Below are 24,983 nucleotides of genomic sequence, written 5' to 3' on the forward strand. Positions count from 1 at the left end.
CTAAAAATGGCGACAATTTATATACAGGACTAGTTTTTCGATATGTTTCTTGGGGGTCGCGTTTCCCGATTCCAATATAGCTATCTCGTCCGGATACGCTGATTGCTGCACAGTTCGCCACAGGCTATTCTCTGCTTTGAGCAATTCCTCTTGTTTCAAGTGCCCTGTTACTAGTGACTGCTTCTTGCTCCTGCGATAGCAGTTATCGATGTAGCGGTGCACGTAAGCCGCTGTTCGCAGAAGATGATTCCACTTGGAGAATTTGTTGATTTGGTACACGTCCTCAACTTGACGCTGTTGATGTGTAAGACAGGCCCGTAGTTCTTCCTCTGTATTCAGCGATTCTGTCGACCTTTGCTCAGGCCATTCTGCTTCAGGTTGGTAGAGAAATTCGGGCCCTAGAAACCAGCGGGACGTCACATCTGTACTAGGTCCTTTTCCCCACTTTGTTGCATCGTCGGCAGGGTTGTGCTGAGTTGGAACATATTTCCACTCGTACGATTCGGTTTTGCTAAGGATTTCTCCGACTCGAAATGCTACAAACTGTCGGTAGCGGCGATGTTGCGATTGGATCCAAGCGAGCGTTGTTTTTGAATCTGTCCACATCATACGACGTTTGATGGGGAATGTGTGATACTCCATCACCGCCTTGGCTAGCCTTGCTCCAAAAATGGCCCCCATCAACTTCAAACGGGAAACGGATAGTGACTTCAACGGTGCCACCATTGCCTTGGCCATAACTAGCGTAACGCGCACTTTTCCGTTGATCACGGCCCGATAGTAGGCTGCACAAGCATATGCTTCTTCGCTCGCATCTGTAAAGACGTGGAGCTCTACCGGACCAATATCCACTGCAGTAAGTCCTGGAAAATAGGCTCTAGGTAGTCTCATCTGGCCAACATTTTCGAACAGCTTAGTCCATCGGACCCAGCGCGAGTAGACTACTTTGTCTACCTCGTCGTCCCACTTCGTCTGGTTGCGCCAAGTATCTTGGATGATCATCCTGCCCTGAATCGTGATGTGCGACAAGATTCCTTGAGAATCAAAGAGAGTCATTACGCAGCGCAAAATGTTCCGCTTCGTTAGCGCAATCCCCTCCAGCTGGAGCTCAGTGGAAAAAGCGAGAACGTCGTCTTTCGGGAGCCACAGGAGTCCCAAAACTCGTTCCGCGCCGTATTCTGCATCGATATTGATGGCATCCGATTGGAGTCGCTTAGTTTCCCCGACCCGTTGTAGAAGGGCATCGGAGGTAGAATGCCAGTTTCGCATCTCGAATCCTCCCCGTGTGTGAACTTCTTTTACTTCGAGTACTGTTTTAATTGCTTCCGCTTCTGTGTCGAAACTGTCGAGGTAGTCGTCGACGTAGTGCTTCTCTATAATCGCTTTAGCTGCCTCCGGGAACTCCGCTTCATGCTCCTTCGCGTTCAGATTCTTTATGTATTGGGCCTGACAGGGAGAGCATGTGGCACCAAAGCTGCCTACATCCATCACGAATGTTTTCACTGGTTCCGAGTGGTGATGCCGATACAAAACCTCTGGCTGTGTGCATCCTGTTTTCGAATTCTGAACTGATGAAACATTTGTTTCAAGTCTCCGCAAACTGCAACCGGCCGCTCACGGAATTTGCAAAGCACCGAAGCGAGGGGAGTTAACAGATCCGGTCCCTTGAGAAGCATAGTGTTCAACGAAATATTTCCGACCTTCGCCGCCGCATCCCAAATAAGTCTAATTTTACCCGGCTTTTTGGGGTTTCTCACAGCACCCAAGGGTAAGTGCCACACCCTGTGAGGTTCCGTCGTTTCAATTTCCATCGGCGTCACTTCATGGATGTAATTGCATTCCAAATACTCGGTAATTTGCCACTGTAAGCTCACATGCAGTTCTGGGTCTTTACTCATCCTTCTCTCAAAGCATTCTCAACGACGCTTTGCCATGGGGAAATTAACTCGATCATACCGCCAAAGCAGCCCTGTCTCGAACCTAGTACCAATGCGCTTCGTTGTTGTTTCTAAAATCTGACGGGCTCGCTGGTCCTCTATCGATTCCGGACCTTTGTCTGCTGAGACACCAACGCTCTCTACCGTGAAGTGTCGCTTGACGAGATCATGCAGTTCTTGGTCAGCTTGGTGATCACCTTGACATTCGCAAACGTGCAGCGTGAAGTTTGTCGCCTTTTGTCCATCAGCGGTGTACCCATAAATTGACCAGCCAAGACGTGTCTTGCTGGCTAGAGGATCGCCTAGTCGACCTTCACGCAAGTTCAGTGTTGCAATCAAGCTGGCATTATTGGAACCGATAAGGATACCAGGTGTGGCTGTTTCGTAGCTACTGACTGGTAAGCCCCGAAGATAGGTGTACTGCCGTGCCAAATCTGCATAGTTCAACGTTTGCTTTGGAAGATTGAGGCTAGCGACCGTCCTTGCATCGTCCACGTGTGAACAGTTCGCTTTTTCCTTCTCCAGAGACCTCCAAACGAATCCGTTGAGACTTAGGTTCCTGTCGAGTTACGTTGCTGGTCCGTGTTAGACAAAGGAGAAGTGCGGTTCACCGTCATAGATGCCTAATCGGTCAGCAATTGATTGTTCGACCAGACTCATGCCCGATTCATCATCCAGGAACGCGAAAGTTCACCCTTCCAAACCAACTTTACGGGAAGGATTCTAAATAGTGTAGATTTTTGTGTAGCATGATGTGCATTCAGTCCGTCCCTAGGGGTCTCGCATTGCTTCACTGACGTCTGTTCTTCTTTGCGTGGTAATTGATGCTTAGGTGCTCCCGAGTGCAGCAGCCGATGGTGTCGTTGCTGGCAGCCATCCACGCCACAGTGAGCTTGCAGCTTGCAAGGGCGTCGTCCGTGCTTTCCTAGACACGTGCGGCAGAGGTGGTGATTTTGAACGATCTTCCAGCGGCTTTCAGGCTCCCACATCTTAAACGTTGCGCAATCTTTCACCTTATGGCTGCTTCCGTTACACGCCAAACACAACAGCTCTTTGGACTCCTTCCTTTTCAGTTCGTCTTCTTGGATAGTTCGCTGGCTAGGTGGGCATTGAGAAAGTTTTTCTCTCTTGCACGATCCGACCTGCTCGGACGCGACTGCTTACATTCCGTTGTGATGGTGACATCCGAAGCAGCAGTCACCAGCATAGACATATAGCCAGCGAATGTACGCAAATCAACCGCCGCAAACTGTTGTTTGTACAGCGCCCAATTCAGACGCTGTTGCGCCGGAATCTTCTCTACCAGTTCCCGTAGAAGAACTGGGTTACACAGGTGTGCCACTTGCCCAGAAGCTTCAACATGGTCACACAGGTTTTGGACCGCCATCCCGAATGTTATCAGCGTCTCCAACTTGTCCGCCCTTGGTGCTGGAGTATCGCGAACCTTGTCCAGTAGCGTCTGGATGATCAGCTCCGGTCTTCCATATAGCATGTACAAAGTAGACATTACTTGCGGGACACAAGCCGGTAGAAGCAAACGGCTTTTCACCGATTCGAACGCCTTACCCTGCAGCGCACGTTGAGTCGGGCCAAATTCTCGACATCGGAATAGCCGCACGCATTTGTGGAATTCATGTACGCACTATAAAATAACGGCCAATCTTCTGGATCTCCTCGGAATGGCGGGAGCTCCTTTGGCATGACCTGTCTCGCCATCAACTGATGCTGCGAAGGGCCCACCAGATACGACATCGGAGGTGCAGGAGTGAAGTGTACTGGAGAATGCCCCTAAGGAGGCTTGTGGAAAAAGCGGCCTAGGTTGTATTCTGGGAATGTGTGTGCTTATTGCTGACGCACCATAAGGTTGTGTCTGCGGTATCGAAGCCGTTGGGATGGTAGGGCAGGCAGTAACCACATTTGTCATATTATCATTCGCCAACCTGGGCATCGAAGGAACTTGAGTGCTAATTGTGAATGCACTCGTTTGATGAAAATTGTTCACACCAAGCGGCGAGTACCCAGACAACAGCGGAGTGGCAATCGATGTAAGCGGAATTGGCTGAACCGGACCCTTAAGACTATTGGCTGAACTACTCAGTCCGCCAAGAAATATTGAAGACAGCGACGGATCAAATACACTTCGGTTGAAAGAGCCCGCAGTTGTCGGGTGGAACTGTCGTTGAGCACAGGTATGGCTGATGCTGCTACCTGTCCCATTGCACTCGCTGGTGTGATTGACAGATTATTCATCTCGCCGACCATCTCTCCCAGCCAGTCACCTACCTTTCCGATTCCTACCGCAGCGGACTGCTCGTTGAAAGCATTCGATGCCTCACTGCTTAATACTCCCTGCATAGCGTTTTCCGTGATTCGTACTAACATCGCCTTCTTCCTTTCCATTTCCTTTTTGTTCATTTCTTCCATGTGCTGCTCAAGCATTATCCGTTGATCTCTGATCCACTGCAGGCTCGCACGCGCCTGTTCCGACAACAAAGACTGGACTGGACTAGTTGCTTGTACTGCGACTGGATTTGTAACACGAGGTTGGAATCCGGAGGGCCCAGCAATTACGGGGGGTAAAGATGGAAGTGCTGTCGATGACACGTTGTACGATGCTGCCGTAAAAGCCAGTGGAAATGCCGAATTCATTGAAAACGGCACAGTGCTTGAAGATGGGGTCATCGCCGGTAACGATCCAGTGGCGCCCGAGGACACGATGGTAACAGCGATCGATTTGTCGCCTGCTCCTAGCTCGCCGATCCGTGTTGACGATGGCAGAGCCGAGCACCCAGCGCACATCCAGCTTTCGTTGACCACGGCTGAGGTCACTCCTACACATCGGTAGTGGAACCATTCCTCACACACCGCGCAGAATACCATGTCGTCTACATTGTTCGACCTCCGGCAGACTTTGCAATCATTACGCTCTGTCTCTGGCATCCTTCCGGGAAGTGGAATAGTGGGTACCCAAATCCGACTAGTGTGGGTAAATCTTTGAGATTTGTTCGGATAACGGCTGAAATTCTGTGTAGCAACCACCCTTTTGGCGTATGTAGCTCAAAGCTAGAAAAGATACCATTTATTAGTGTTTTCAATCGCATGTTTTTATAAGGTTACCTACATTTAGTTTCACCCTTAGTCATCCAAAACAAATTCACAGAGTCGGGCTATAGGGTTTTTCCACGTTGTTTCTGAAGGAACGTATAACGTAGGTTATCACGGATTTCAATAAGTTTACTTTAGCGCAGGCCTACCTTTAAGTTCTGTTCTGATTTCTAAATTGTTCCCGTACTGATACCCTACTGGATCTACGCTGTGCCCTAAATACAATGATTTTAGGTTAAACGAATAGTATTCACTAGTATCGTATGTTTATATATAATAGTTTCAAATTCATTTTCACTTACTTAAACAAAGGTTTGTTGCCCACTAAATCCTATCACAATCGATCGTAGCAGTTAATCTGACTTGGAATTAATTATAAGAAAATTGCACGTTTTGGTTGGATGTAATAATTCTCGGAGTCACGATGTTTTGATGTTTACGAACGACGATAACGTCATGGGCTTGACGTTCATTGACAGGGTCGGACAGCTGAGGGGTTGTCACTCACAACTTCACCAGTGCTGCCAGTGGCCGTAACACTGCCTAAGATCCGACGTATAACACGCGTCAATACCGAAGCTCCATCACTGCTAGAGATTCAAACAGCCATCCAAAGCATGAAATCGAATAAAGCCCCAGGGGTCGACCGCATATCAGCCGAGATGCTCAAAGCTGACCCCATGACATCCGTAATATCTGGGACACCGCAACTTTCCCGGTCGACTGGATGCAAGGTGTTGTGATTCAAATAGTCTGGCAACACAGTCGTATGAACGAGATCGAAAATAAAAAGTTATGTTCATGTGCACGCGTGTGTTTCTCTTGACTTCATTACATTTTGGCGACGATTGAAAAAAAAATGGATTAAATTCGTTGCAAAGGGCCATACATGTAGTGTAGCATAGATTAAAATTAAATTCGATGAGTGATAAAGAATTCGTGGTTTTTCATAAGAAAAAGCCCAAAAAATTGTGTTGAGGGGGTGAACGTAACCTCAAGCAGGCGTCGGAGCGGCAAAGAAAACAGAAGCCGGAACCAAAACGCTTCGCAAGGTGAAGCAAACTGCTGCGAAGAGGAAACAAAACAAAAGCTAGTAAAAATAGTGGTTCGCCATAGTTGCGTAAAACGAAGATGGAAAACAGCAAACCAACCCTGCTGGCTTTCGATACGGCGGATACTTCATCTATCGGAACGCGCTGGAAGAAGTGGAAGCGCTCACTCGAATTGTTCCTCGAAGTGAATTGTGTTGCTCTAGCATCTAGGAAGAAGTCTTATCTGTTGCATTTCGGTGGATCACAGATACAAGACATCTTTTACGATACACCTGGACACGATAATCCTCCTCCGGCTAACTCGGATGTGTACAAAGAAGCGATCAATTTGCTAGACGCTCATTTTGCACCTTTTTCCAATATTCCATATGATCGTTACGTGTTTCGGCAAATAAAACAAGCAGAGGACGAATCCGTCGAAAAATTCGTTGTCCGTCTTCGAGAGCTAGGTCGATTGTGTGACTACGGAAATGCGCTCGATATGCGCGTAACAGAACAAGTATTCGACAATGCCGTGTCGGATGAACTGCGTGAACTTATTATCAAGAAGAGATTAATGAATGTGGAAGACATCGTACAAGAGGCACGAATATTGGAGACAGTGCATTGAAACAAGGAGAACATGAAGAAAAATACAGTCTTGGCGGAACATAGTGACGTAAACTTAATCAGGAAGGGAGTGAAGAAACAAAAGTGCTATCGATGCGGAAACGTTGAACATTTCGCAAACGATAAGTGTTGTCCGGCGAAGAATAAAGTGTGCGATGACTGTAAATTAGTGGGACATTTCCGAAAAATGTGTAAAACCAAGCCGGAAAATCGAAAAGTAAAAGATAGAAGAAACAAGAAAGTGTGGCAAGTTGAGAAGTCAGATGACAAGAAAGCCGCTTCGGGCTTCAGCGACTCCAGCACTGAAGATAGCGACGACGATGTACAACATATTTATTCAACTGGGAACAAGAACGACCGGATTGCATGTTACACAGGGGGCGTTAAGTTAGATTGGATCGTGGATACCGGATCTCATGTCAACGTAATAAGCCGAAGCACATATCGCCACCTGAAGGCTTCCGGGAGTAAACTCAGCGACGTCCAAAAGTCGAGCAAGATACTCCGTGTCTACGGGGACGGCAAACTAAATGTTTACAAAACTTTTAAAACGGAAATTGCCACCCGGACGCAAAAAGTGTTTCACGAAGTGTACGTTGTGGACATCGGAACAGGCGCTAATTTGCTGAGCAAAACTACGTCTATGGATTTGGGGATACTGGAAATCCATGAAGAGGCATTCTGCGTTCCAGGAGAAGACAACATCAAAGTAGGAAAAGTCAAAAATCTGCAAGTGAAAATACATATCAACAAAGACGTGGTACCAGTCCAGCAGCCCTGCAGGCGTTTACCGATTCCTGAAGATAAACTGAATGATTTAATAAAGCCATAATTCCTGAACGACACCCGTTGCCAACTTTCGACGAAATAATGCCTCATCTGAATGGCTGCAGGTACTTCACGAAGATCGATCTGGTTAAAGCGTTCCACCAAATTGAGCTGGCTCCGGAATCTCGCGAAATTACGACTTTCGTGACACCGAACGCGTACTACCGGTACAAAAGGCTAATGTTTGGAATGAACTGCTCAGCCGAAATATTTCAACGAGAAATCGAACGAATTTTGAAAGGGTTGAAAGGCGTCAAGGTATTTATCGACGACATTCTTGTCTATGCGGAGACAAATATAGAGCACGATGCAAGAGTTCAACTAGTTCTACAAAGACTCAGCGAACACGGACTGACAGTTAACATCAAAAAGTGTGAGTTCGGGAAGACGTCAGTGAATTTTATGGGTCACACCTTGTCGGAGCAAGGCATATTACCTATGAACGCTAAGATTAGTGCTATCCAATCCTTCAGACAACCGCATAATACCGCCGAAATGCGTAGTTTTCTAGGCCTAGTGAACTACGTGGGCAAGTTTATTCCAAATCTTTCAGAGATGTCGTACCCACTGAGGCAAATGACACTGAAAGGTATTAAGTACGAATGGACTAGTGAACGACGACGATGCTTTCGGCAAATAAAACTTGCCCTTTGTAACCCTAAACACCTCGGATACTACAGTCCATCGAACCGCACACTGCTTATCACCGATGCCAGTGACAATGGACTGGGCGCCGTCTTGCTCCAGATGATTCACAACGATGCTCGTGTGATCAGTTATGCAAGTAAAACATTGACCAATGTAGAACGGAAATACTCAACACTTGACAAGGAAGCTTTGGCTATCGTTTGGGCGACAGAACGCTTTCAAATGTACTTAACTGGTTTGGAATTCACGATACTAACGGATCACAAGCCTCTTGTTGATATATTCAGTGACACATCATCTCCAAATAAGAGGCAAGAAAGGTGGGTGTTAATGATGCAGTGTTTCCGGTATCGTATGATACATGTTCCAGGAAAAATCAATATTGCGGATCCATTGTCAAGGCTGCCTGAGGAAGTGAAATGTGATACGTTTGACAAAGGTGCTGAGGCAGCTCTTTACGCTGTGGCAGAGGTCAGCAGGCCGACAGCGGTAACGATGAATGAGATCATAAATTGCTCACAAGTGGATGTGGAAATACAAAACGTTCGGAGAGCTCTTCAAGACGACAAATGGGAAGGTGTTTTGAAACGGTACGCAGCATTCAAAGGCGAGTTATGCTTCGCAAATGACGTTCTGCTACGAGGATCCAGAGTTGTTATTCCTGTGAAGCTACGGGGAACGGTTTTGCAGCTGGCCCACATCGGCCATCCAGGTCGAGAGAAGATGAAGCGAAGAACAAGGATTGCAGTGTGGTGGCCTGGAATAGATACTGACGTGGAACGTACCTTACGTGAGCGTTTTGAATCCCAACTGGTTGCACCACTCGAGAAGCCAGAACCTCTACGCATCCGAGGACTACCAGCGGCTCCTTGGGTTCACCTGGCCGGCGATTTTCTGGGACCCCTACCGGATAATTCCTACGTCTTTGTGCTAATAGATCTTTACAGCCGATACGTTCTAGCAGAACCTATGACTCGAACAACCTCGCGTGATGTGATCCGCTTTTTAAAGGATACTTTCACTAGGATGGGACTTCCACTAATATTGAGTTTTGATAATGCTAGAAACTTCTCAAGCGAAGAGATGAAAGATTACTGCATCGACTACGGTATAAAGCTGACTCACACCACCCCGTACTATCCTAGTGCCAATGGTGAAGTCGAACGCCAAAACCGATCGATCTTGAAGGTACTGAAAATAAGCAAGCAAAAGAACACGGACTGGAAAATGGCACTTCAGGAATATTTATTGTGTATCCGGAATAAATTTATACCGCTTTTTATACCGAAGTTGGATTTTTCTCCAGATACAGGCAACTTTCCCAACTTCGGAAGTAGTGCGCTGGATTCCTCTGAAGATGCGCTAAACAACGCATCCATCAATTTGACAGAAAAAACTTCGGAAGAAAGTTCGGTTCGGAAGTCCGGACTTCCGAATTCTAAGTTGGTGCTACGCCGACAATATGCATGTACACGGTGACACCACATTCTGTGACGGGGGTGCCACCTGCACAATTAATGTTTGGACGGAGATTTCGGGACCTGATTCCCTATTTTCAAACGGATGCCATCGACGACCAAGAGATGCGAGACCGAGATCGAACATTGAAGTACCAATCTAAAATAAACAGAGACGAAAAAGTTCAAGCAAAGGAGTCATTGGTATCGATTGGAGACGAGGTGCTAATGAAGAACATGTTGCCGCAAAATAAACTCTCCACGAAGTTTTTGCCTATGCCAGTGAAGGTTATCAATCGACACGGAAACAGCTTAACACTGGAAACATCGGACGGACAAATCTACAAACGCAACACATCACATGTGAAACCTTTGATACGCCAACAGTCTATCGTTGAGGAGGATTCATCAGCTGTTGCGACGTCATCGACGCCCGGACAATCCGTGGAAAATCCTGAGCCTACCAGACCGAATCACTTGAAAATGCGACCCAAGCGCTAAGATGACTACAACCTTGATTCACAGACAAACAGACATAACACATTGAACATTTATTCATCAAATTCATCGTCGTTCAAACACTAACGACATCTATTGATTTCAGTTAGTTGGGCAAATCAGGAACCAGATGGCGGTAGTGAGGAAACGTCAAACTAGAGCAAAAACGATGCGCGCGCCACGAGTGATCGATTGGCCAACTAATGATTATTTGAATTGACCAGTAAATCAGTGAACGATGGAAATTTGACGAGTGTTATGTCTGTTTGTCTGTGCTTGATTGAAGAGTGATAGAAATAAAAGTTCTTCAAAATATGATAAGAGAGATATGTTGTGATTCAAATAGTCTGGCAACACAGTCGTATGAACGAGATCGAAAATAAAAAGTTATGTTCATGTGCACGCGTGTGTTTCTCTTGACTTCATTACACAAGGTATCTTAGTGAAGGTGCCCAAAAAGAGTGACATGACTGTATGCGATAACTGGCGAGGCATTATGTTGCTGTGTACCGTTCTCAAAGTTCTGTGCAAAATTATCCTAGCCCGGATTCAGGAGAAGATCGATGCGACTCTCCGGCGGCAGCAAGCCGGATTCCGTGCTGGAAGATCCTGTGTGGACCATATTGTCATGCTCCGCATCATTCTGGAGCAGGTCAACGAATTCCTTGGTATTCATTGACTACGAAAAAGCTTTCGACCGTCTCAATCACGAAAATATGTGGGGCGCCCTGAGACGCAAGGGAGTTCCTGAGAATATCAACGGCCTCATCGAGGCACAGTACGAGGCCTTCTCGTGTAGAGTGCTGCACAATGGGGTCTTGTCCGACCCTATCCGGGTCGTTGACACGGTTGACCGTGAACCAAACCGCGGGCTGTTATGGCAGCCTATAACCATGGAGCACCTAAATGACTTCGAATTGACGGATGATGTTGAACTCCTCGCGCAACGGCGCTCTGATATGCAGAGTAAGCTCAACGACCTTGCCGAGCGCTCCTCTTCGGCAGGTCTAGTCATCAACGTCAACAAAACCAAATCGTTGGATGTAAACACGGTGACTCCTTCCAGTTTCACAGTAGCCGGGCAACCAGTGGAGAATGTTGAAAGCTTCCAATATCTTGGTAGCCAAATGGCGTCAGATGGCGGTACCAAGATCGACATAGGCGCACGGATAAAGAAAGCAAGGGCTGCCTTTGCGAGTTTAGGAATATCTGGAAAAACAGGCAGATAAGTGAACGCACCAAAATACGAATTTTCAACTCTAACGTGAAATCTGTGCTGTTATACGCTAGCGAAACATGGTGTGTATCAGTGGAGAACACTCAACGGCTGCAGGTGTTCATTAACAGATGCCTGCGGTATATAATTCGGGCATGGTGGCCTCACAACTGGATCTCAAACAACGAGCTCCATCGTCGTTGTCACCAGAGGCCGATAGCAACCGAAATTTCACTCATATTGTACCGCGGCGTGTTTGGCACTTTCGCAAAAACAAATCCAAGCGCACAAGCTAATGCGTTCACAATAGCTCCAAAAAACGACCACGACGGCTGAGATCTTAGTGTGACATTATTTTGTTAGTTTTCTGAAAATACTCTTCATGTTCGTATTTCCCTCATATCTTTGGAACCAAATGTCAGATTGCAAGAAAAAATTCAATGTGTTCAATAGCTTTCGTGTAAAGCCAAAATTGTGCGAATCGGTCCACAGACGGCTGAGATCTTGATGTGACATTTTTTTGTAACGCACATACACATACATACATGTGCTCAGTTTGTCGAGTCTCGGATAAAAACTCGATTTCAAATGATCTCAATACCCTCCTTAGGGTGTAAGAAGAGTAAAAAAGGCTGTATGAATATTAGGTGAATTAATGTGGCTTTTTATTACATAAAATCAATGCCAAAGCGTACATGTAAACGCGCTGATTTCTCAAACATTAAAGTTACATAAATTCGACATTTTAATAATTTACGTTGTACGACAACAGAACATGATAACAAATGGATAAATAAAAGGAGCATTAATTCCGCCTTCTTGGAAGTGCCACGTCTCGATCATCGTCATCATCGCTCTCCTCGTAGATTATTCGTTTGTTACTCCCTACGGTGGAGGTCGCTGTACTACTGGCCGTTTTAAAACGAAAAATGTTCTTTGCCGGCTCCGGATCCATCTTTGCTTGTTTGGCAGGGCTCGGACATTTCGGTGCCACTTCTAAGTTCTGAATGTTTGTATGGTCATCATTGTAAGCGATATCTTTTGATTTGGTCTTGAACACAAACTTATTTGTCTGCACAGGTTCCATCACTGGGGACGACTTCTCCGCGTTCACCATGGTCTTGCCATCGGTCATATTGAGCACGGCTTGTTCTAGGGCATTGATTTCTCCTATATCGAAACCTTCGTCTTCGTCGTCGTCAATGTCGATCACGCTATCGACCGCAGGCTTACCGTTTTCGCGTTGACTGGCGTTCAATTCATCGTACCTTTGCTCAATCTCTGCGAAGCTGCTCTCCGCTGCGATCAAAACATCGTCATCTTCGTCACCCCACAAGTCGTTTTCTGGGTGTTGTGGCTCAGGAAGGTTGCTTTTCTTGGGTACGTTAAGAGGTTCTCCAATGGCATTATTTTCATCGAAACGGTAGTTTAGTGTTTCAAGGTGTGAGCGCACCTGAACGTGGCTTAGGACAATCTTGATCTGATCAAAAGTCACGTGCGGTAGACAATTATTTTTGATGTCGGTTAGTTTGCAGCCTTCGAACGATTTCGGGAGATTTGATCTGATGTGTTCGTACAAGCGCTGATCGATTCCTAAACGAGCAAGCTCCTTGGTGCCGAAAGTGAATCCATGCTTGATGGCTTCGGATAGGTGGCTTACCACAGTCGTTTCAGCTAGGTTTCGGAACTTTGCAATGTCGGATATAGAGCGACCTTCCAACCATAGATTCCAGGTCGTTTGATGAGTTGAAGAAAATTTGGTCTTTGAGAGTGAATGTTTTTGCAGAATGTCTTTGGGGGTATTATGTGGAGCTGCTTCTGGAAGGTAGTTCAGCTTTTGCTGAATACAGTTTAGAAACGCCTGGCCAAATTTCTGGATTTTTATGTCTGAGAAACCGTCAAGTTTGGCACGCTTCATTTCTGCGATATTCAATGGCCTGATGGTAGCCATCTGATGGAGAGCTTGGTTTGATGAAATCATATACGGCATACACTCGTAGGTGGTTGCGAGCTCGGATCGCTTCTTCAGAAGACTTTTCACTAGCTCTTGCACAAGGTCCTGCTTCTGTACAACAGGTTCCAGTAATCGCGAGCTGCCTGGCATTTGTAGCAGTGGCAATGTTTTATTTTTCGTTTGAAAATCTGCATCAGAATTTAGGTCATATAACGGTTGTGTTCGAATCTGGAAATACAATATGTTATGATCAATATCAAATGTATGTATATAGATATAAAGATAGAAATGGTGGAAAAATTTCTCAACAATATTTTTTCTCACACTATAAATCAAAGCAAAAACAGATTGAAAACCAAATGATTTTAATTCTGCGGTATTGCTATTTCGAACTCTCGACAACACGACCAAATTTGGTCACCTGTCAGTCGCGCTACTGTTATAGCCATAACGTCTAGGGACTCTCGCCGTTTCTGTTCAATCCAGAATGATCATTTAATTCAGTTTTAAAACCTGAGTTTTTCAAGATGGGCTAGTCAGTTCACTATAGGTACTTAAAAGGACGTTTCGGTAAACTAAACAGTAGCATAATACGTAAATCGATAATTACTCACCCTACGAATTGATTTGAACATCTCCGTTGTAGGTTTCAATAACATCTTCCGATCAGGCATCTCGAGCCACTTTATCGCCAGTGGAGTCAGGTTGACCTTGAACATGACCGCAAACTTATTGAATGCGTTTTGCATTTTAGTCTTCAGTAGATATCCTTCCCTTTCCAACAACGCTGCCAGAGCTTTCCACCATTCTTCGTCCTTGGATTTTCCAACTCCATGTAGTGGATGCTTCAGAAGATAATCGCTCATTTTTTTATTTTTTGAGCCTCGTAGTAACGAAATCGGAATTGTTATTCCTGTTCCTCCAGCACAGGCTTGAACTGCTTTCAATAAATGCTCCGCATCTTTACCAAAATCGTAATTCCCATGTTCATCAATCCCTTCGTATCGTTCACTATCCTTAACTCCTTCCACAATCCGATCACAGTTGTCGCAACAATTTTTACGCGGTTGCAATTTGGATGAGTCGCCTTCGAAATACTTCAAAATGAATTTTCGTCGGCAATCCCGCGTATCTAAATACTCACACATCTTCTTTGAGAGTGCTTCCAGATTTTTCTGAACTCCACCGGGATTGTGTTCTCGCAACATTTCATGGGTCCTAAAATCAGCTCGACTCCAAAACATGACGCACTTCGACGGCTGCCCATCTCGTCCGGCTCGGCCCGCCTCCTGATAGTAACTTTCCAAATCCTTTGAAGCTCCGTAATGAATAACAAGACGGACATCTGGCTTATCTATCCCCATACCGAAAGCAATCGTTGCCACGATGATCTGTACACGATCCCGAACGAAACTCTCGTGAATATCCTTTCGCCGGCTCAGACTAAGCCCCGCATGATACGGCTGGCATTCAATTTTATTGCTCTTAAGCAAATCAACAATCTCTTCCGTCTGCTTCCGGGTCAGACAGTAGATGATGATGCTCCCTTCGCTGTTGCGACTCAAAAGTCCTTTCACATCCTCCCAAACGCCCAGGGAACCTTTCATTTTTACGTGAAATTGCAAATTGGGTCGATCGAATCCGGTACACAGAACTTGTGGATTCCGCAACCCCAAACTGGACACTATATCTGTTCGCACATTAGGGGTAGCTGTTGCTGTCACAGCCAAAATCGGGACCCTTGGACACCAGCTCCGTATCTGTCCCAGATTCCGATAAGCTGGTCGAAAATCGTGACCCCACTTACTCAAGCAATGAGCTTCGTCTATTGCAATTAGCACCAACTGATCGGACACCTGTTCTAAAAGATACTTTCCAGATCCACCCGTTACGTATTCCGGCGTAAGGTACACTACACGGAACTTGCCGGCCTTGATATCCGGCACCGGATTTGCAGTTTGAGCCGATCCCAGCAGACATGACGGAATATTACTTAAATTCAATGACAGAACCTGATCCTCCATCAAACTGATCAACGGGGAAATGACCAACGTAAGCCGCTGAAGGAATACCGACGGATACTGATAAATCAGTGATTTTCCGTAACCCGTGGCCATTATCGCACAATTGTCACGACGATCCTCGATGATCGAACGTATGATGGTCCATTGCATGGGACGAAAAATAGAATGACCAAAGTGCTGCTCCAGCGCCACAATATGAGCCGGTTGGGGTTGATCAGCTTCCTCCATCCTCCTTTCTAATCTAAAATCTTATCCTTGTTATTTATAGCACATAATATACATAAACTGCACTTACCTTTTCAAACTCTAATATTAATGTAATGGGTAATGATCTGTAAATTAAATTTTTGCTCTACATTAAAACGAAACACAGCCAGACATCAACCTTTTTTTTGTGCGCCGAAAACAAAATCCGCGGATTTGCAACCGCGACTTTGGGCTGCGTGCTATAGGGAACGTTAAGAAATTACGTCTGTACAGTGCAGGGGGGTAATATGCGGTGCATCGCGCCTCCTCTGCATGTAGTATGAAGCAAATGTAAATAAACAATCCCACAATTTTTTCGTTAGTCAGCAGTAGTGTAGGTTAACCAATATCCTACAAGATTCCAGTTCGAAAAATGTTACACTTGCCAAGCGGGGTGGCCCAGGGTGGCCCGCCTTTCCCAAGCGGCGAGGCCCGGATAATACATCTTAGGTAGGCTTGTTTTGTTCGTGGATGACAGGCTCACTCCCCCCCTGGTACAGTGTACGCACGGTCAATTCTAGACAAACAATTCAATTGGTGCCATGAAAAGATATTTTCATATTTTAGTTAAGGCCATATCGACTTAAAAAGTAGAGAGGTTACGGAATTTTGTTCAATATTACCAAGAGGAATTTTGACAACTGATCTACATGGAGCAAATTGTCACTTTTACTTGCGGAATAATCGAGCAGAATATTTTTCCGAAAGTAAAGTGACAGCTCCCATTTCTTTGCGTGAGAACCTTACAAATGACAATTTTGTTTTTTGCTCTTTTCATGTGGATACTATTGTAAGAATTTTGTATCGATTCTTTACTTTTCCGATTCAGTGAACGGAAATTAACGTGTGATTGAGATAGAAAAAGAAATTTCTTTTGAACACGATACCAAACCTTTACCAGATAAAGATTGTCGCTGTCCAGAACATCTTTTGCAGGCGAGGATAGGGAATCTAAATGTCATTGAAGGAAAAATACATACGATTTGACAGTTAGGTACTGTGCGGTGGATGTGATTTGCCTATTTCACTCGGTATTAATCGCCGAAAAACTGTCACTTCAACAATGAATTCCTGAAGTCCATTCATGCTCATTTTGATTTAACTCACCGGTGAGTAGTTTTTTATTGCTGTCTCTTTTTTCCCACAGAAATTTTTCTCACTTTTTGAAAAGTGGTTCCACTTTTAATAATAATAAAAAGTGAGTAAATTTTCTGTGGAAAAAAAAAGAGACGGCAATACAAAACTATACTATAGATAGTAGAATCTATACACAGAAAAAACGAAAATTGGCATAATTGAATGTTATGCACTTTATTACTGAAAAGTTGTACATATTTTTGGAAATAAAAGTTGAAAAACTTTCCATGAAAGTGTTGTGCTTGGTTTGAAAGTATTTCACGTCTGTTCTGAATATGGAATTAAAAGTTCTTCCTTTCAGCTTCAAAACTTTAGAACTGTCGAATCGATCGAAGAGATTCAACAAAAATCTTTGCTCAGATCAGATGTCAAAACAAAAATAATAACACTCATCAGTGCTAACAATAGTTCCAAAACATCGGCGGGAAACGCAATTATAAGGTAAGCCGTCATTTATTTTGAACTGTTCAAAGATTATGTCTAGAGATGCCATACAAGAGTAGCAGTGACTAATTTCTTTTTCGTCTCGGACAGAAAATCTTGCTCCATTCTGTGATTGGGATGGCGAAATCGAACGCCAAACTATTCTGCACCGGCCGCCTTACCTGCAGTGTATTTCATCAACATATCCGCGGAGTAAGTACAGTGAACGTTCGCTAATTGGGGTGTTTCTAATTGGGGCGCTTTTTGATTGGGGGTTCGCTAATTGGGGCGAAACCCAATTAAAAAGCAGCTAAACGTCAAAATGTGGTGTCAAAAACGAGTTGACGTTTTGTTTCCGTGTTTGGCGGGATCGATATTTTCTGACGCGTAAAATTTTTCTTTGTTCAATGCAAAAAGTAAACAACATTGACGCTTGTCAAAACGCCCCAATCAGCGAACGGCATTTGCTAGTTGGGGTGAGGTCGTGCCCCAATTAGCGAACGATCACTGTAATGGAAAACTAGAACGCTAGAACTAAACTCCTGAACATTCATTATTATTTAAGTTAAAATATTATATAATGTAAAATAAAGGCAAACAATTTAAAGAATCCATAAAGTTTTCAATTTCTTTCTATCATGGTTTGAAAATATTAAAAACTTGTAAATGAAACCTACTATTTTTCAATTTAAAAGTATTCGTACTTTCATTTTTCGTAGTTTCGGTTTGACAGTTCTACAATTTATTTTTAAAAGTTCAAACTTTTAATTTCAGATATGGCAGCCCGTTTTTGAATCGAAAGTTAATAAACTTTTATTTTGATAATGCGCGACTCTCTACGAAAAAGAACCAACGCAACTTTTTGTTTTAACCAACGGTTTTTTTAATTCGATTAACGTTATTTTTTGTGTGTAGATGAGCGAAAGCATGGCTGAGTCGATTTTTTTGACCGTGCACACGCGCATATCACGTCACAGCCCTTAACGTTTCCATTGAAATCGTGACGTCATGCTCGTTTGGAGACACGTTTTACAGTTCGTTTGGAGACAGAGGATTTATCTTCGCTCATCTACACAGAAAGAAAAATCATTATTAAAATTAAAAATATCGTTGGTAAAAATAAAAAGTTGCGTTGGTTCTTTTTCGTAGAGAGTTGCGTATGTTCAAAATAAAAGTATGCAAACTTTTGTCTCGCCCAGTGTTGAAAAATAGTGTGCCGCTTTAAAATTAAAAGTTTAAACTTTCGAAATAAAGTTGTAGAATTGTTAAATGAAAAGAGAAATTGAATTTCATTTAGAAATGTTGCTTTATTTTCCTGAAACAAAACCATCTATCCCTTACCCTCCATTTATCTTTCTATTTCAAATTGAACTGAATTGTAGGTTATTAGTTTAGCCACAGATAACAGATATTGAGGCTGGCATCCGATACGTGTGTAAACATCCGCAACCGTTAATTCAAATGTGTTTTAAATTGGGACCGCGTTTGGCAATCGATTGGAGATGGCGCAAGGATCATTGTTATTGAAAACGCAGCCCGAATGCAGCTGTCAAATACATTGGCTGCGTTCGATGGTTGTTAATCCGCTGCGTTCGTATGTACTGCCGCAATCAGTTGAGTAGATGGCAGTAGTGGGCCAACGTATATCAATTCAAAAGTTTACACAAGATTTTCGATAAAATTTGTTCTAGCCTAAATATCTGTTATCTGTGGTTTAGCTTTTAATTTTCAAATTTTACTCATTTCGTCCGCTCATGAAGCAAAAATGGAAAAATGCACCCAATACAGCTCTTAAAAATTCCAGGAAGTTTTAAAATGATCCAAACATTCAGCCACACGTAAAAAAATTTAATGTTGTTTATTATTAATATTTCTAATACTTTTTTGCCAAAGCAGGCACTTAATGACATGTATAAGAAAAAACTTATACATCGCATTAGTCACATACATTCGGAAACTTATACTTTTCATTAACTTATGAATGTTATTAGCTTTTTGATATGGGATCATTCATTAGGTGGCATAATGAAGAGTATAAGTATTTTCGAATGGTTTTTTGCCATAACATATAAGGTTATTTTTTTACGTGCACTCGTTGGAGTTCACAGATTGCGCTAAGGGTTTTTTCCTGTAAAGAGGAGAAAAAATATAGTTCCGTATGTGTTGTCATCGTCGTCATACTAGCGGTGCACGGCACGCAGTTTAAAAATATATTTCGTACCTTTTGGTTCCAAGAGTTATTTTCTGCAACAACATTATGTAAAAAATTTGATGTTTCTCGCCAAGATAGCATTTTGAATCGGATGATGAAAGATCTTAGACTCTAGAAAAGAAGAATGGCGTGAAATCAGTAATAATAAATCGCCGGAGCTTATGCAAGCAATTCATCATACAGTGTAATATTTTAACTACTTACCTGTGTCGTTAAAATTTACCACGGTGCCATCGGAAAACTTAAGATTTTGTTTAATTTATTATTATCGAAAAAAATAAAAGCAGACCACATCCTCCGGCAAGCGATCATGAACAACAACTGTCACTGACAGAACAGAAAAAAAAGTATTTTGAAATAGGTGGTTTGACAATTTTACAATGTTTGTGTTGAAAAGAAAAACTTTTAAATATACACTCTAAGTAGGCGAAAAACACTTTCAAAACTAACACATAACTTTTACAGTAATCGATTCTACTTTTATTTTAGAGAAAATTTAACGCTTTTTAAATGAAGAAGGCAAAATATTTAATAAAACCATGTTTGTTTTTTCTGTGTATATATTCCACTATCTATACTGGGTACTCACTATTGAGTAGAAAAAAAATGAGCGTATTTAACAATCCAAATTCAATCCGAATCCAGTCCAAAACCCAATTCAAATGCACAGCAAATCCAATCTAAATATATTCCGAAAACATATCCAAATGTGACCCATTTAAAATCCAAACTAGTCCAAAACCAATCCAAATCCATTTAAGGTGGTTATACAACAAAGCCACAAATCGGCCATCTTGGAAACCACGTGCTTTTTTAGTCGATTTTTAAGAGCACGGAATGAGAGAACCATAACGTACATACACATTAATAAAGCAAAAAAAAATAACGTACATACATAGGGGTAATACAATCGTAGAATCATTTGCTTACTTATGCTATCCAGCTTTCCACGCTCGGTAATGGCGGCTTGTCGGTGTGTAAAATCAATCGGTCACTGTACTTTTTGACACTAGCTGGAGGAAAACTCATACTGTCGAAAAGGCCTTTTTTCCCTTGCCCTCACCCAGGAACGCCATGGCAGTGAGCTTTCCTCCATCTAGTGTCAAAAAGTACAGAGATCGATTGATTTTTACACACCGACAAGCCGCCATTACCGAGCGTGGAAAGCTGGATACAACGACTTTAGTTTCAACACTGTAGGAAAAGTCCCAAGTAACCATGGAGCTATATATGCACGGGGATGACAAGCTACGCCATCTTTGTCACATCTTTTCTGAATCACCAATACGAGTGCACTGCGAATGCAACATAAACAATTGCGAGGGTGAAAATGATATAAAACGAACAAAGGCATAGACAGTACCTTGTGCAACTAGCATTCTAAATAATTGAGCAAAAAAGTTGAATATTCTTAAGTATGAAGCGTGGAATCGAGTGTAAGATTGTTTTAATTGATAATTCGTTAAATTTTTCTCTATTTTCTCATTACTATATAATGTTGCATTATTGAGTGGTATGGGCGTTTTGCATCATATTCTCCTGTAAAAACGAAAACATTCAAAATTCACGCACATACTATTGCAAAATAAATTAGTATTGGGGTTATTTGACACTGGGGGATAAATTTATCCCCCAAAAAAGAGCGAACAGGCAAACCTGTCAAAATCCATAGTAAAAAAATAGGATGTCGCTTCTCTGTATATATGCTTGCAAATAATACAGCCATTAAAGTTGACTTAAAGTGGAAAAAGGCCCTTTTACGATTGAAATAATGCTTCATTACTTTGACATGTTGAAATAAAACATAAGTAATGCATTTCTGCATTCGTAACGCTGAACTAGTGTATCGTTGCTTGACAGGCGATTAATAAATGCATCTTTACATCGGTAAAACTGATCTAATGCAGTTAGCATTTAACATGCTGATCTGTGATTGATTACATGTATTAATTAATGCTTGGTGGTTACTTGGGGTATTATGTCGTATTTTACCCATTGAAGATGGGAGTGGAAAAAACGTGGTGATTTTAAAATTCACCACGGGACTGAATGTATAATCACCTTAAAAATCAATCCAAATCCAATCCTAATCGAAATTAAATCCGACCCAAATTCAGTCCAAATCCAATCTAAATTAAATCCAATCCAAATTCAATCCTAATCCAGTCCAAACCCCAATTCAAATCCAAATCCAATCCTACTCAAATATAATCTAAATATATTCCAAAAACAAAACCAAATTTGACCCATTGCCAAATTCAATCTGAATCCAGTACAAAACCCAATTCAAATCAACTGCAAATTCAATCCAACTCAAATATATTCCAAAAACAAATCCAAATGTAATGTGGTGGATGTGATTTAGATTGTAAATGGACTTCAGGAATTCATTGTTGAAGTGTTGAATAGTGCTGTGGTAGAGTGAACCCAAGTTACCATGGAGCTATATATGCTTGCAAATAATACAGCCATTAAAGTTGACTTAAAGTGGAAAAAGGCCCTTTTACGATTGAAATAATGCTTCATTACTTGGACATGTTGAAATAAAACATAAGTAATGCATTTCTGCATTCGTAACGCTGAACTAGTGTATCGTTGCTTGACAGGCGATGAATAAAAGCATCTTTACATCGGTAAAACTGATCTAATGCAGTTAGCATTTAACATGCTGATCTGTGATTGATTACATGCATTAATTAATGCTTGGTGGTTACTTGGGAAGTTATAGCCAACCCAAGCATATAGAGATGAATGACGTTTAACGCTCGCACACTTCTGTGCAAATCGGCTTGTGTAAATACATGTTTGTTTTCCTTCTGCTCATAACCTCAAAATTGATCGAGCCATCACAATGGTTGCGAAGGAGTCAAAAAATATATGGAAATATACTCATTTTTACCCAAATTTTGCTGAGTAGCTTCATCTAGGAGTGTTTGTTTTCCTTTTATCGCCACTCACACATTCGGACGTGAGAATCTCAATATAGCTCCATGGTTACTTGGGAAATCAATGAACTTTCTTATACGTACACGTAAAAAAATAACCTTTATGTTATGGCAAAAAACCGTTCGAAAATACCCAACTCTCCTCTCACTAATACAATCGAGTACTGCTGTCATCGGCATCGATGTCCTCGCGTCTGATCCAAGATCTGATCATTCTTATGATATACAGTACTCTGTTTTTTTTATCTTGCTCTTCCGGTCGAGGTTCCGATCCCTGTGCCGTTTCTACCAATGGCTAAGAATCGCCTCGATGAACAACGTTTATTCGCATATAGCTGTGTAAAACAATTTAAATGCATCATCTGCACCGATGTTCCCGCACATCTGGGGCAGGCTCAAGAAATTTATCATGTCGTGAACTTATCCAAACGGCACAGCAACCAGAACTAGAACGAAATTGTTTGCGTCCTCCTCGGGTGTTCACAGGTGTTCATGTTCCGATTTCTGTGTAGTTGGCTGGGTTCACGGAAGATTCTTGCTTGGATTCTTGTTTGTTTTTGTGTAACTCTTTTGTATCATTTCATCACATCGTTTTGTCTTGTCAAATGAAAAGGCCTTTTTCCAAACATGACAGAAATTTGGAAGGAATATAAACGATTAGAAACAGATGTTGAAGAAAAAACGATGATAGTGCACGCTTAGACGAATTTGATTGGATATTTGAAAAATTGTTTAGTTTGATAAATTTTTTGATGACTTTTTTTTATAAAAGCGGAAGTGTCGTGCCCCTTGATTTGGACTGAATTTGGATTCGTATAGGTCTGTACGTTAATAAGCAAACGGTAAGTCAAGGAACAGTTATTTTCATTTTATTTTATTGTTATGCTAATCCTCTACAGCTCCGTCAGACGTCTCAAGCAAATCACTCGTGCGAGCGAATGATTTCTGAGAGCACTCGCCATTGCAGCTTTTCACCTTTTGCAAATGTCAGATTTACTCTCATGCAAATATAAACAAAAAAGAAAAACTTGTTTTTCGGCCAAAAAATCTAATTCCATTCTTATTTTTGCAGTGCAACGCTGCCATCTGAAAACGTTTTCACATTTGCGAGCGAAAAATTTGCAAGTGCTGCACTAGCAACCGCAATTCTGTTTCTGCGAGTTGCAAATTATTAACGCTTAGCAGTCACACAATGCAATCGAGCGTTTGCTTGCCATGTCATTTGTTTGCATGCAATCACTTTCAGTGTAGTCAGACATGCAAATTTTTGACAGATGTCACTTTCTGCGAGCAAAATGCTCTTTGTGAGTGATTTGCATGCAACGTCTTCCGAAGTTTTATCTGTCAAGCTAATTGATGCGTTGTTTGGCGCATCTTTAGGCGAAATAGTTGCCTGTATCTGGAAAAAAATCCAACTTCGGTATAAAAAGCGTTCTAACATTGTTCCGAAAAGACAATAATACATATCTAGGCGCCTGCTTTGGCAAAAAAGTATTAGAAATCCGAGACTGCACTTGTTTACAACCACTGAACAGGACCGCAAACCCGAAACTGTCACTTTATAGAAGAACTGTCAATTGGGGTCTCGCAGACATTTCTCACCAATAGGAATGCACGGTTCTGCGAGCGTATACGCACAAGCACATTTCACTCACACTTTTACTCAGTTTGTTTTCAACCACAAGCAGTTGTCACGGAAAAATCAAATGGGATTGTTTGCAACCACGAACCGTGCGTTCGTGTTGGTGAGAAATGACGGCAAAACCCAATGAATCGCCTGCTTTGAGCGTGCTTACAGCGGCACACTAGGAGTTAACTTCCTGAAATCAGTATGGCGAAAGGCATCTAAGGTTCGATTTCTCAAAATAAAGCACCTTCATCAAAAAAATATTTGGTAGGCGTAGTAGCGGACACCTTCCTACACTAATAAAAATCCACACATTTTTATCCAGCTTTCCACGCTCGGTAATGGCGGCTTGTCGGTGTGTAAAAATCAATCGGTCACTGTACTTTTTGACACTAGCTGGAGGAAAAATCACTGGCGAAAAGGCCTTTTTTCCCTTCCCCTCGCCAAGGAACGCCAGTGGGCTTTCCTCCAGCTAGTGTCAAACAGTACAGTGACCGATTGATTTTTACACACCGCCAAGCCGCCATTACCGAGCGTGGAAAGCTGGATTGGCAAAAATCTAAAGAAATTTACAAATAAATTTTATGTGTGCGTTAATAACCACACGCTATAGGAGAATCCACATAAAGTTTATTAGTTAATAACGGTTATGTGTGTTTCCACATATATGCTATGCAAATTCGCATAGACCTTATGTGGGAAATGCTATAGTCAAAATTTATGTGTGCCACACATAATGGAGATGATTGGATTTTTGTCAGTGTACATAACCGGTACCAAATAGTTTTCCATGAAACGTTTCTAATTTTGAGAAAACCCGCGTTAGATGTCTTTCGCCATACAAATTTCTGGTGGTTAACTCTTGCTGGCTATTTTGCGCATATACTATAGCGCCTGGATGAGACAGCGGCGGGTAGAAAATCAGCCACTGCCAATAATTCATTGACGATAAATAAAATTCAGTTGATCTAAAAGGTCTCGTAAAAAGGCCTATTGAACTTTCTCCGTGTACGCATCATAAAGGCTTTTGAACGCAGCCGTTTTTTTGCCTCTGCAGAGGCTGCC

At 42.5% G+C, this 24,983-nt stretch overlaps 3 protein-coding genes and 1 long non-coding RNA gene across 7 annotated transcripts; all 4 read right to left on the minus strand.

Annotated features, from left to right (window-relative positions):
- On the minus strand, positions 1-1,898 carry LOC134206480 (uncharacterized). Its single transcript, XM_062682198.1, has 2 exons — positions 1,619-1,898; positions 1-1,550 (listed from the first exon to the last, which is right to left on the minus strand). The coding sequence occupies exons 1-2, from the start codon at positions 1,896-1,898 to the stop codon at positions 1-3; spliced, it is 1,830 nt and encodes a 609-aa protein (XP_062538182.1).
- Positions 1,899-4,031: 2,133 nt separating this feature from the next.
- On the minus strand, positions 4,032-5,523 carry LOC134206481 (uncharacterized). The gene is made up of 2 exons (XM_062682199.1): positions 5,059-5,523; positions 4,032-5,000 (listed from the first exon to the last, which is right to left on the minus strand). The coding sequence occupies exon 2, from the start codon at positions 4,875-4,877 to the stop codon at positions 4,032-4,034; it is 846 nt and encodes a 281-aa protein (XP_062538183.1). The 5' UTR covers positions 4,878-5,000; positions 5,059-5,523.
- Positions 5,524-11,991: 6,468 nt separating this feature from the next.
- Positions 11,992-15,771, minus strand: LOC134205037 (bifunctional 3'-5' exonuclease/ATP-dependent helicase WRN-like). Of its 4 annotated transcripts, XM_062679907.1 has the most exons (4): positions 15,624-15,771; positions 14,449-15,569; positions 13,919-14,391; positions 11,992-13,532 (listed from the first exon to the last, which is right to left on the minus strand). In XM_062679907.1, exons 2-4 carry the CDS (start codon positions 15,554-15,556, stop codon positions 12,156-12,158), a joined length of 2,958 nt encoding a protein of 985 aa, XP_062535891.1. In that variant the 5' UTR covers positions 15,557-15,569; positions 15,624-15,771; the 3' UTR covers positions 11,992-12,155. The 4 variants fall into 4 exon arrangements, with proteins under 4 accessions (XP_062535891.1, XP_062535888.1, XP_062535890.1 ...); XM_062679904.1 differs by having other exon boundaries at positions 13,919-15,569; XM_062679906.1 differs by having other exon boundaries at positions 13,919-15,564; positions 15,624-15,726.
- Positions 15,772-19,210: 3,439 nt separating this feature from the next.
- On the minus strand, positions 19,211-19,850 carry LOC134205794 (uncharacterized). Its single transcript, XR_009978198.1, has 3 exons — positions 19,551-19,850; positions 19,356-19,457; positions 19,211-19,262 (listed from the first exon to the last, which is right to left on the minus strand). It is a non-coding gene; the product is annotated as an uncharacterized LOC134205794 (long non-coding RNA).
- Between the last annotated feature and the right edge of the window lie 5,133 nt (positions 19,851-24,983).

The sequence above is a fragment of the Armigeres subalbatus genome, chromosome 1 (assembly GCF_024139115.2).
Source record: "Armigeres subalbatus isolate Guangzhou_Male chromosome 1, GZ_Asu_2, whole genome shotgun sequence".
In the NCBI taxonomy this organism is placed as follows: Eukaryota; Metazoa; Arthropoda; class Insecta; order Diptera; family Culicidae; genus Armigeres; species Armigeres subalbatus.